The following is a 12657-nucleotide window of genomic DNA, read 5'->3' as shown; positions in this document are numbered from 1 at the left end:
GCTTTTTTAAACGTTTTTGTAACTCTTTTTTGTTTTCATTATCAATAAACGTACTTTATATGATATTATACCTAATGTTTGAGTTGAAAAAAGCTAAAGCTATGAATTATTTTGCCTAAAAGTTAAGTTACACTGTATAGTTTAGTCAGGATACTGTTTTGAAAAAAAAATTCAAATGCTGTAAAATTGAATAAAACACCTAAAATGTAAATAAAACGTAATCATTAATTTTACCTGCAAAGAACATCCATACATCCTTGTTATTTTTGGTTAAAAGAAACCCATATTTCTGATATAAAAGAAAGGGTCAAATTTGACCCGAAGACAACACAAGGTTTAAGGGTTTATCTCGACCATTGTTGGAACAGTGGAAGGACGAACCAAGACAGCTTTCAGGGGCTTTTAATTTAGTTTCTGTAGACTTTGAAAGAAGTGTGTTTTATAATGATAAAAATACTGTTCATTTAAATGGAGTTTGGTGGGTTTGGTGATGGTGATTTTGGGGCTGTTTTATGTTAAACAAAAAAGAACTTACTCTTTAACAAAAAGGTTGACCACTGTTGGGATCCATAATGTTGTCAGACACTTAGAATAATAATCTGAGCATGTCAGTGGCAAAACAGCACTTTTACTGGACGGAAATTGAAGGTGTGCAATTGCTCATCAACGTTACATTGTAGCTTGTTTTGCCGCTGCCAACTGCAGTGGTCCTTCTCAATGACAACGGGCTTTTAATCCCACCATGAGGGTCAGATCAGCTATAAACAGAAAAATGTTGTACAAACACATTGTACAAACTATTTAATTTAACGCATACTCTGGCCTTCAGAAGAATATAGATCTACCGTGTCCTTTAATAAAATATACCAAACACCTCAATGCATCAGCACCCTACAGATATGGGTGGCTTTTACTGCCAGTCTGCCTGTTATCGCGTTGACCTCCCCAGCAGGGGGCAGCAGTGCACAGAGCAGATGAACTGTGAAATTTGACATTTTAACTCAAATATTAAGTTTAATTTGCACATCTGAATGACAAAATCTGAGTCATGCTACACTGCGATTTAAGAGACTTTTAGTGTCTTCTGGATCAGCAGATCTGAAACACACAAAAAGTGAAGCGTTCTAATGCAACTTGAACAAATTTAGGCAATGAGAGCAAATCAGTTCACATGAAGATCTGTGTTTATGTGTGTGCTCATGTGTGTGTGTGTGTGTGTGTGTGTGTGTGTGTGTGTGTGTGTGTCCAGAGACTGGGGGGAGGATTTATTTAAGAGAAATCGACTAGTTCCTGATTTAACTGAAAGATCATTTTCACTTTACACCCAGCTGACACTCAGTAAAAGATACATGTTGAATGTGTACATTCACCGGCCGAATGTCAGGGGGTATGGGGGATGTGGTCGTACCCGGGCTGGCGCTTGCAGTTGGTAAACAGTACATAAATGCACAACAATGCAATATTTTACCTCAACATAGCTAAAAAAGAAAACTTGCACATAGCTTAATTAATGTCATTTAATGCACCAACCAGTGGGCATGCTAAGTGAACCACACCAAACACCCACGATGTTGCGTGACCAACTGGTGCAAATCCCCCTGCAGCCCATAAAGGATTTTCCCCATAGGCCACTATTGTAAAAGAAAAGGAAAAAAAAAGTAAAGCTGTTGCTCGAACTGCAACTGCAAACAAGGTCGGTTATGACTCTTTCTGTTAGGAATTTTAAATTCATGGACTTTTTTGAGATATTTGCAAAACTTCCCTCTAGCTGAATGAATGTGATGTCACCACAATGTAAAGTCTGTTTCACAGGGCGGGGTCAGTGGAAAAGACACTACTGCACATATTCTCTGGGTCGCATATCACAAAGTAAACCCAGAAGCTTAGAAGCTTTTTTGGCCTATGCAAGCATCTCCATTGAACTGAATAAAGGCCATTTCGGGATCTGGTATGCAATTAATTTAATACATCCATGATCCTCCTGCGGTGACTTCTGCTTTCACTGAGGAACCTTTACTTTCAGTGAGGTGTGTGAGGTCTTTTTTTGATAATAATCCCTGATGTGACTGCAAAACTTTGAGGAGCACAGTGGGGCAGAGGGACTGAGTGGACTGGTTATAGTGGGACAGAGAGACTGAATTGACTGGTTATAGTGGGGCAGAGGGACTGAGTGGACTAGTTATAGTGGGACAGAGAGACTGAATTGACTGGTTATAGTGGGGCAGAGGGACTGGGTGGACTAGTTATAGTGGGACAGAGAGACTGAATTGACTGGTTATAGTGGGGCAGAGAGGCTGAGTGGACTGGTTATAGTGGGGCAGAGAGAGACTGAGTGGACTGGTTAGTGGGGCAGAGGGACTGAGTGGACTGGTTATAGTGGGACAGAGAGGCTGAGTGGACTGGTTATAGTGGGACAGAGAGACTGAATTGACTGGTTATAGTGGGGCAGAGGGACTGAGTGGACTAGTTACAGTGGGGCAGAGAGACTGGCCCTCATTTATGAAACGTGCGTACGACCTAAAACAGGCGTACGACGGGCGTACGCCGATTCCTACGCAAAGCTGGACATTTATCAATTTGGACGTGAGCGTAGGCTGCGATCAAATCTCACGTCTGGTCTGAACTCGTGTACGCAAGTTTCTGCGTCAGCGTGGCCTTGCAGTGCAGCATATAATCAGTTTAACAGGAGAAGGAGAAGTCATCAGTTGATCACTTATCAGCAAAGGCAGATCCGGCTCTTTTAGAAGACCTCTATGAGCCGATACAATAGTGCACACGTACTCACACGTGCCACGGTGGAGCGCTCCATCGGATTGTTTAAGGGCAGATGGCTCGCATCAGTGGGGGGGACCCTATACACGGCAGAAAAAGTCTGCAACATTGTTTTAGCCTGTGGGGTTCTGCACAACATCTCGCAGGGAAACTGGGTGCCATAAATGTAGCGATGGAGCCAGATGACCCGATGCCCAGAGAACAGAGTCCAGAACAGCCCCAACTGAAGGAGACAGGATATTATTATCCCTCGCTTTTAAAAGGTAGCCTATAGTGTTATGTTTGGCAATGATATTCATAGGCTACAGGAAACATGACGATGCACAACATTTTTATTTATTATTCAGGTTTTTATTTCTATGTCGTGAACGATTTATTTCTGCCATTGACCGAGTTATTTCGGCTTGTTTTCCCAGCCCCTCTGGGTCGTGGTGGTGGGCCAGCACGGGGGGGAGGAGGGGGGGGGAGGACACGCGCTCTCCCTCAGCTGTTGTCTCGTTCTGACTCATGAAAAAAAACACGAGTAAAATAACACTGCATAAACTCCGCTACCGTGTGTTTATTTAAATATAGGTACACCATGTAGGCCTAAGAAATTGCAATAAGCCTGTATATTACTATTAGGACGATAGAAAATGTGTCAAGGATGTATAAATTAAATAGGCTAAACTTCAGCTGGAGTCCGATTTACTACGGCAACACTGTTGACCGCATCAGTGATCTCTTTCCATTCCGCATTCTTTCTACAGCCTTTAATACCAGTTTTCAGGCTGCCAAATAGTACACACGTTAGTGCAAATGAACCAGAGATATCAGGGTTTCAATCTCCACCTCTGAAAAGTTCCGCTTCTCAGCAGGATTACGTCTCGCCATGTCGTAAATTGTAGGGGCGCGGCCTCAAAACCCAGAATATATTGGGGCGTGATATTTAAATGACGATCGTTTCCAGCCGCTGCATTTATCAATGTACGACCATTCTTACGCTCTGATTGGTGTGATACGAACGTTTCATAAATCACACGTGAAGCCTGTCGTAAGATGATTTCTGCGCTCATATCTGCGCTGGTTTCTACGTTAGGTTGATAAATGAGGGCCATTGAGTGGACTGGTTATAGTGGGGCAGAGAGACTGAGTGGACTGGTTATAGTGGGGCAGAGAGACTGAGTGGACTGGTTATAGTGGGGCAGAGAGACTGAGTGGACTGGTTATAGTGGGGCATAGCTGCTAAGTGGACTGGTTTTAGTGGGGCAGAGAGACTGAGTGGACTGGTCATAGAGGGGCATAGCTGCTGAGTGGACTGGTTTTAGTGGGGCAGAGAGACTGAGTGGACTGGTTATAGTGGGGCATAGCTGCTAAGTGGACTGGTTTTAGTGGGGCAGAGAGACTGAGTGGACTGGTTTTAGTGGGGCAGAGAGGCTGAGTACACTGGTTATATTATGCTTTGAGAATGAACAAGCAGAGAAGTTGAAACTAGAGCAACTTGGTTTTCTCAGGTGTGATCGGGCCCAAGGGGGCAGCTTGGCCTGGTGTCTCTCTCTCTCTCTCTCTCTCTCTCTCTCAGCAGACAGCATGAAGACTCTCTATCTCCTTTCACAACTACTTGGCTGGGATGATCATTACATTTAGTTACTTTGGTATTGTTAGAACACAGATGTTGCACAGACTGTAGCAGGTTTCTTTAAGGTTTTAGCTCACTTGCTATAGACTCTGTAACAAAGAGTTATGACTTAAAGATAAACTTAAAGAAGTGCCGCTGCAGTCTCCTCCCTCCTCAGACCGACACACGAGAGAGACTCCACTAACAAGTTGGTTGGATGGATGGTTATGCTATATGTTCTACTGCTCATGTATGATAAGTAAATATAGCACCATGGAGACCTGGCATTTTATGATCGATGTTGGAGAATAATGTATCTCTCTCTCTCCACCTACACCATTCATGTTACAACGCATCAGCAGTTGACAAGGACGAGGGGTTGGGCTTGTAATTTGTCATAGTTCTTAGACCTTGCCATGTGCTTCTGGGGTTGCCCTCCAGGAATTGTAGTTGCCTCCTTTACTGCTCTTCTGTTGTTTTACAAATTAAATCTAACACAGATTCAATGAGTCATCTGTGACGTTGTCAGTGGTGTCCTGGAACATGCTCCAGACTATGTCGTGTAGTGCAGACTGTAGGGCGGCCTCCAATTGCCTTGAACACATTTCCTGACCTCACTTGTCACTGGGGGCATGCACCACAGCTTGTTTACAAGCTTTGACCTCAGCAAGATGGCCACATGGCCGCTCCTCCCAAACGTGGGTAGCAATTCCGCTCTAAGCTTTATTCTTCCTATTGTGTTAACGAAGCATAATGTTTTTTTGCGTTACAAAAACCTTTGTTCCTTGTTCCCTGAGGTAAAGAGAAGTCCATGCTAAGTGCCAGGCCACATCTTAGAATGTGGGATAGTGGCCCTAAAAACAATTCTAAATTCAGTATTAGGTTCATCACCAATTGGTAGTGATGGCCAATTGAAGCCTCATGAAGCTTTACAAACCATTTTCTTTATTTTTTTTAGCCTATTTCACTCTGTTCAACAAAGGGTTGAAAGCACACTGAGTTTTCATTCCTTGAGGCAAGGCAAGGCAAGGCAGCTTTATTTGTATAGCACATTTCAGCAACAGGGCAATTCAAAGTTATAAAACATTAAAGAGCAGTTAGAAAACAATTAAAAAACAATAATAAACAAATTAAAAACATTAAAAGACAAGAATAAAATTGATAGTGCAGTATAAGAATAAAAGTTACAGTGCAGTATAAGAAATTAAAGTTAATAAAATAGATTATTTAAAGAAAAGCAACATCAAAAAGATAGGTCTTTAGCTTAGATTTAAAAGAACTGAGAGTTGCAGCGGACCTACAGTTTTCTGGGAGTTTGTTCCAAATATGTGGAGCATAAAAAAGAGCCTTTTTCTTTAAATCAAGAGCATCATCTAGTGGGGTCAACAAATACAACTAAAGGTTCATGAAGCTTCATTTGAACATCACTACCATTTGGCACTAAGCCTTCCTTTGGACATTCATTTTTGTGCACAGGCTGCAAAGTGCTGTCCACTTATTGTTGGTTTTGACATAAGGGCTCTGTGATTTCAGTGTGTACCGTATACTGTACATTGACATTTAATGAAGTTAAATTAACCTGACGGGCCAGATGGTTTGTTACACAGAACCATCTGAGAAGCGGTCATTAAAAACTGTTTGAGAAAGGGCAGGCACTTACAAAACATGCCTGGCAGGTGATTGGTGATTTACATGGTGCTAAAACAGTCTCATAAGTATTTGCAACTTGTAAAACACAATGCACAAATGAATGCAGAGTGATTCGTATCCGTAAATCTGTGTTGTATCTGTGCCTCTAATTTGTGACTTGTAAGCAACACAATTGCTTTGCATTTATTTGTGCATTGTGTTTCTTACAAGTCACAAATTAGAGGCATAGATACAAAACAGATTTACAGATACAAATCACTCTGCATTCATTTGTGCTAGAGTTTTACAAGTTGCAAATATACAGTACTGTGCAAAAGTTTTAGGCAGGTATGAAAAAATGCTATAAACGAAGAATGCTTTCAAAAATGGAAGTGTTAGTTTATTTTCATCAATTAACAAAAAGCAGTGAACGAACAGAAGAGAAATTTAAATCAAATCAATATTTGGTGTGACCACCCTTTGCCAGCATTAATTCTTCTAGGTACACTTGCACAACGTTTTTGAAGGAACTCGGCTGGTAGGTTATTCCAAACACCTTGGAGAACTAACCACAGATCTTCTGTGGATGTAGGCTTCCTCAAATCCTTCTGTCTCTTCATGTTATCCCAGACAGACTCCATGATGCTGAGATCAGGGCTCTGTGGGGGCCCTGCCATCACTTCCAGGACTTCTTGTTCTTCTTTACGCTGAAGATAGTTCTTAAAGACCTTGGCTGTATGTTTTGGGTCGTTGTCATGCTGCAGAATAAATTTGGGGCCAATCATATGCCTCCCTGATGGTATTGCATGATGGATAAGTATCTGCCTGTATTTCTCAGCATTGAGGACACCATTAATCCTGACCAAATCTCCAACTCCATTTGCGGAAATGCAGCCCCAAACTTGCAAGGATCCTCCACCATGCTTCACTGTTGCCTGCAGACACTCATTATTGTACCGCTCTCCAGCCCTTCGCCGAACAACCTGCCTTATGGTACAGCCAAATATTTCTAATTTTGACTCATCAGTCCAGAGCACCTGCTGCCATTTTTCTGCACCCCAGTTCCTATGTTTTCGTGTATAGTTGAGTTGCTTGGCCTTGTTTCAATGTCGGACGTATGGCCTTTTGGCTGCAACTTTTCCATGAAGACCACTTCTGGCCAGACTTCTCCGGACAGTAAATGGGTGTACCTGGGTCCCACTGGTTCCTGCCTGTTCCGAGCTGATGCCACTACTGGACATCTTCTGATTTCTAAAGGGAAATAAGCTTGATGTGTTTTCCTTGGCCGACCACTGCATCTATGATCCTCAACGTTCCCTGACTTTTTGCAAGTGTACCTATTAGAATTGATGCTGGTTTGAAGGCAAAGGGTAGTAACACCAAATATTGATGTGATTTAGATGTTTTTTTTGGTCGCCCACTTTGCATTTTGTAAAATGATAAAAATAAACAATCATTTTTATTTCTGAAAGCATTCTTAGTTTACAGCATTTTTTCCACACCTGCCTGAGACTTTTGCACAGTACTGTATATGAGACTGTTTTACCACCATAGATTTCTCAAATAGAAAATGGGTGTGTGGGTAATAATCTGACGTGATCCATTACCATGACAACCAGACTGCAGCTACAGTTTCTTGGAAAACATTGATAAGGCACTTAATTTGATCAATGTATTGTTATTCAGACCACACATAAGACAAGGATTAGCAGACTCTCTCTTCATTCCCTCTTTTCTTTACTGTCTCCTCCTGGCAAGGCAGCTGTCTGGGTGCTGCACCGAGTAACCGCTAATGCAATAAATTAAGCTATCTTAACTAAATTAACTACACCTAAATTAGTTTACTACCCAAACATGGAGAATGACGTATGTGCAGCTTCTAATATAGTCATAGGTCATATTCCCGTTTAAGCAATAACCTTAAATATATGGAATATCATAAAAATGTCAAAGTACACTGGAGGTGGCCATTAGGTGATTACACAAGATGTTTTGGATAACAGCATGTCACCAAATAGCAAATTACTATTAGCTCCACATGTAAACCTCGATATTGTCTTGTTCTTTAGACCACAGTGTGCCAAACTACCACAAAAAATGGCACAAATAGCTGTGATATTATCTTCACAATATGGCACAACACTACAAGAGTTGAATGTAAGTGGCACATTTGAATGTTTTCCTCCTGAAAATAGTAAGATGGAAATGGCTTTGTTCAATACACCCTTTTTTAGCTGTTTTTATCTGCCCACCATGGCTTCCTAAATGTCCTACATGTTGTCACTGCTGTTTGTTAGTCTCTGTTGTGGTTGTGAAGCCATTAATCGGTGCATTACATGTAGCCACGAGCATTTCGTTGCTTTCCTCATCCACCAGTGTGAAATATGGCCAACATCAGCAGATAACAAAAAGCAATTTACCTCATTCACACAGCGGCCAGTTTTGATTTCTTCATTTCACACTCTGCCAAAACCTACACATCAGAGAGAAACCACCAAACAAATAATTTAAAATGTCCACCAAATTTGTCTTAGGACATTGTTGACTAACAGCAGCAGGTCAAATTTTTCAGTAAAATAGAAAATCCAAGCAATAGCAAATTGACCTTAATCCATGATGTCAATAAGCTCCCTCCTTTTTTTAGCAGCAGCAACCTTCTGAACACTGGCTGTTGATTTGGAGGGGTGAACACAATTCCTTTCGGAAGAGAATTTGTGACACAAATTGCAAACATACTGTGGTTCTACCAGTTAACACTTTGAACCCCTGGTGGTGTTTGCTGTTTTCTCTTCCTTTATTAACGGGCTTATGGCACAATCACTACTATACATGCCATGTACTGTACTGTAATTTTCAGAAAAAGCCCTTGGAAAACACAAAAACAAATGTTTTATTCAATTAGAAATTACTTGAGTTTTCTGTCTCTGCATCCGCAGATCATCAACACGCCCCAGCTATCTGTATATGAATGAATAGAGGAGAGTGCCAGTGTTCCAGATATCTAATAGCTAGAGCTAAAATGAATCCAAGTTACTTAGCCGACTTAACTTACCCTGTTAAATATCTCAACATCTATTGGATATACAAAACTTTGTACACATACAGTATTTGTGGTTTCAAGAAAAAGTATCCTAATTACTTTGGTGATCCTCTAACTTTTCCTCCAGCACCATCATCAAGTGGAATTGGAAATGTGTCCGAGACTTTGGTTTATGACCCAAATCCTGCTAAACAGCATTCCTATCAGCCTCAGCTGTAGCAATTTTTAATGGCATTTCAGTGTTCCTCTTTGAAAAGAAAAGTTGCTAAATTCAATATATTTGGGTTTTATGCAACTACAACCTTGAACCTGATAAGAGCCACAGTCCTCTGTCCAGGATGCTTTCAGTCACAGTACTGCTGTGGATCCTGACTAGGGTTGGGTATTGTTTGTATTTCTTCTGATAATGGTGCTAAAACAATATTTTTCGATAATTATTCTGTTGGCACACTCCAGGCTCCATAGGAAGGTTCTAGAAATTGCTATATTGCCAGTATGTTGGTCATTTCCTCTAACACTTTTGTTTTGTACATTAACAAACCTCTAGTCTAGGGGCTGCTTGCATGTGTTTTTTTTTTATTTGACTTGGGTTGAAACCCAGCTGCTGTCAGTCTTCTCTCGCTCTTGCTTTCTTCTTAGTCTCAGTAGCTCTTCCTCTCTGTGAAACAAAACAACCAGCTTTGTCTCTGGAGCTTTGAGTGTGTCTCTCTTTGTTACCTGTCTGTGTGCCTATCTCTCTAGAGACACAGTGTGCCAGCGGGTGTTGTAACAGCAGAAGTGTTTTGGAAGTGAAGCATGATGGGAATTGTGTGTCATAGTGTGTGCATTTGCTTATCTGTGGGTGCTTTCTAACTGTTCTTTCTATATACTGTACGTATGTATGTGTGTGTGTGTGTGTGTGTGTGTCTTGTATTTTTGTCTCAGTGTAGTAGGGTTAAAACTGTGTTGTCTTCAGTATCAGACTAGCTGACATATATACACACACACACACACACACATATATATATATATATATATATATATATATATATATATATATAAATAAATATATATATAAACATTGTCAATGCTATTACCATTTCCATTGCATGATAATGGTATACCAATACAAACCACTGCCTCCAATCACCTTTACTACAGGCCAGTAGTGCGGCTGCCCCAGCAACTTGACGACAGCTGGGATACCGTAGTGCAGCCGCACAGCATTCTGGGCCAGCTCGGCGTCCTGGTGGCGAGAGGTGAGGTGACGCAGGGCACAGACTGCCGGCTCAGCAACATCCTCTTTTTCCCCAGCTCGAAGCACGGCGTGGATCAACGCCTCCACACCGCCATACTGAGTCACCAGAGTCTGAGGTAGAAAAGAAAAGAATTGCTCATCATCTGAAATGCAGGCGTGCAGTGAAGCTTGACTTCCAACATGAAAGCCACTAAGTACAACACAGAAATTAATTTCCTAAAACTTGGAGATAAAAAAACAACAATATATTAATGGCATGTGTGTATTCACTGCTGTGTTTGTGTGTCCAGGGTTGAAAGCAATGACAAAACAGTAAATATCAATACGATGTATTGCTTTTTTAAATTGATTTTCAGAGTGTTCGAGATGAAGACTGTACACAGGAACTGAAATCTGTCAATACCTGAACACTGTAGCACAAACACACACATACACCCAACCTGCGTGGGCTTTTTTTGACACAATAATTATCAAGACACAAGGGACTAGAGGTAACTAGCTTTTAAAAGCTCTGCATGGCATGCAGAACCTCTAATCCTAGGAGTTTCTGTGAATGTTTATAACAAATATGTAACATGCATAGATATGAATACATACAGTATTAGTTTAAAAAGTAAAACAGATTGTTTCCATTGGAGTCAAGCAGAGCTAAGGTTGCATTCACCTAACCTTTTTAGTTTGGTTTAGACTAACTCTGGGGAATTAGTCTGTTTAGTGGTTTGTTTGGGCTAGTCTAAAAGCTGAAAAAACGAATTTTGGTGTGGACTGCGGTCCGGTTGCTGGTGTGGTTTGTTTGTGGTGTAAAAGCAAAGCAGACCAACCACGGTGTTTTATGATAGTATATTTTAGCATCAATTCAACTGTCAAGGACGCCATCTGTATGGCCAGTTTAAATAACCATTATCTTTTGGTAACCACGGTACACTTATACAAGTCAGAAAGAGTGTAGGGCTTTTTGAAAGTGAAACTGATTTACTACCAAGGTGAGTTGTGTATTTTAGCACTTCTAAAATGATCATATTTATTACATTTGTCCTGTTTCTACGAGTCTGTCATTATCAAGAAAATAGGACCTCAAATTAACCTACGATAACTTATGTAAATGAAATGATTTACTTTGTGACACGAGAGAAAATAAATATCAGGTTCAGACTTCTGGTTATGGCGGCGTGCTGAGCAACGTGCTTTGTTGCTAATCCTGGAACAAATACTACTTAAATAATCCCAATTGGAATGAGAGTATCACAACTGTAATACAAGTTAATATCCCGAGACACATATAAAACAGGTAAAGGGCTCGCTAATGAAGAGGGCGAGCCAGCGGGGACCGAACTGTTAAGCAGCACATGCTCGGTGGTGGAGACGCGGCTGAAAAGAGTCAAAATGGCTGCTGCTGCTGTGACAGTGGCGGAAAAGTAACAGGCTAACAACATGTCGCCGACGGATATTGGTAAAATTTGAGCAGCACTAGAGAAAATCTCAGCTGAGCTAGAAGGTCTGAAGGAAATTGGCCGCTCCACTGTTTCCTTGGAGTCGATCCTCTCCGGCCTGGTCACCAGAATGAATGAGGTTGAGCGCCGCGTCGAGAGGGAGAGATGGTATGATCCTGCCGCTAGCAAGAGAGAGGTCCACATGCCCTGGGAAAAAAATCGATCCCGACGCAATAATGTCTGTTATGTGGGCATCCCCGAAGGTAAGTAAGGAGGAGATGCAGTGAAGTTTTTGGGTGTGCTGATTTGGAGGTTCCTGGCGATTGAGCGAGAGGTTGAGATTGAGCGTGCACACAGAACCCGCCAGCCAGCAACCCCAGGCAAGAGGCAGACCCAGGACCGTTCTGGCGAGATTCCTAAGATCATCGGACCGGGACCTGGTGTTGTGGGCGGCAAGAATCAAGGGCAAGTTATCCTGGCAGAATAACAAAATAATGCTAATTTCAGACTTCTCCAGAGCAGATAAAGTGCGACAGGTTCAAGGAGTGAAAGAAAATGCTTAATGCTTCAGAACGCTACTGCCCAGAGTCCTCACTAAGAACCAAGAAAGTGGATCACATCACTCCAGTACTGAAGTCTCTACACTGGCTTCCAGTGCCTCAAAGAATTGATTTCAAAATACTTTTGCTGGTTTATAAATCAATAAACGGTTTAGGGCCAAAATACATTTCTGATCTGCTACTACATGAGCCACCCAGACCTCTGAGGTTGTCTGTTGCCTTTCTTTAAATAACTGTTCATTTGTTATACTTGAAGTTGCATTGATGACACTGTATAACACTCGATAACTGCTCTTTAATGTTTAATTTCTTATACTGCACTCACTGTAACTTTTATTCGCGTATTTTATCTCTCACTTCTTTAAATTCTTATACTGCACTGTCAGTTTTAT

General features: G+C 41.4%; 1 protein-coding gene across 3 annotated transcripts in view; it reads right to left on the bottom strand.

Moving 5' to 3' along the window:
* Positions 1 to 12657, bottom strand: part of jupb (junction plakoglobin b) — a 150443-nt gene that overhangs the window by 27520 nt on the left and 110266 nt on the right. For all 3 annotated transcript variants that reach the window (XM_028599042.1, XM_028599040.1, XM_028599041.1), the window contains exon 10: positions 10168 to 10386. In XM_028599042.1, coding sequence (XP_028454843.1) covers positions 10168 to 10386 — 219 coding nt within the window. The remainder of the gene's footprint in view (positions 1 to 10167; positions 10387 to 12657) is intronic.

The sequence above is a fragment of the Perca flavescens genome, chromosome 15, assembly GCF_004354835.1.
Source record: "Perca flavescens isolate YP-PL-M2 chromosome 15, PFLA_1.0, whole genome shotgun sequence".
NCBI classification, from domain to species: domain Eukaryota; kingdom Metazoa; phylum Chordata; class Actinopteri; order Perciformes; family Percidae; genus Perca; species Perca flavescens.
This window is presented reverse-complemented; position numbering and strand designations above follow the sequence as displayed.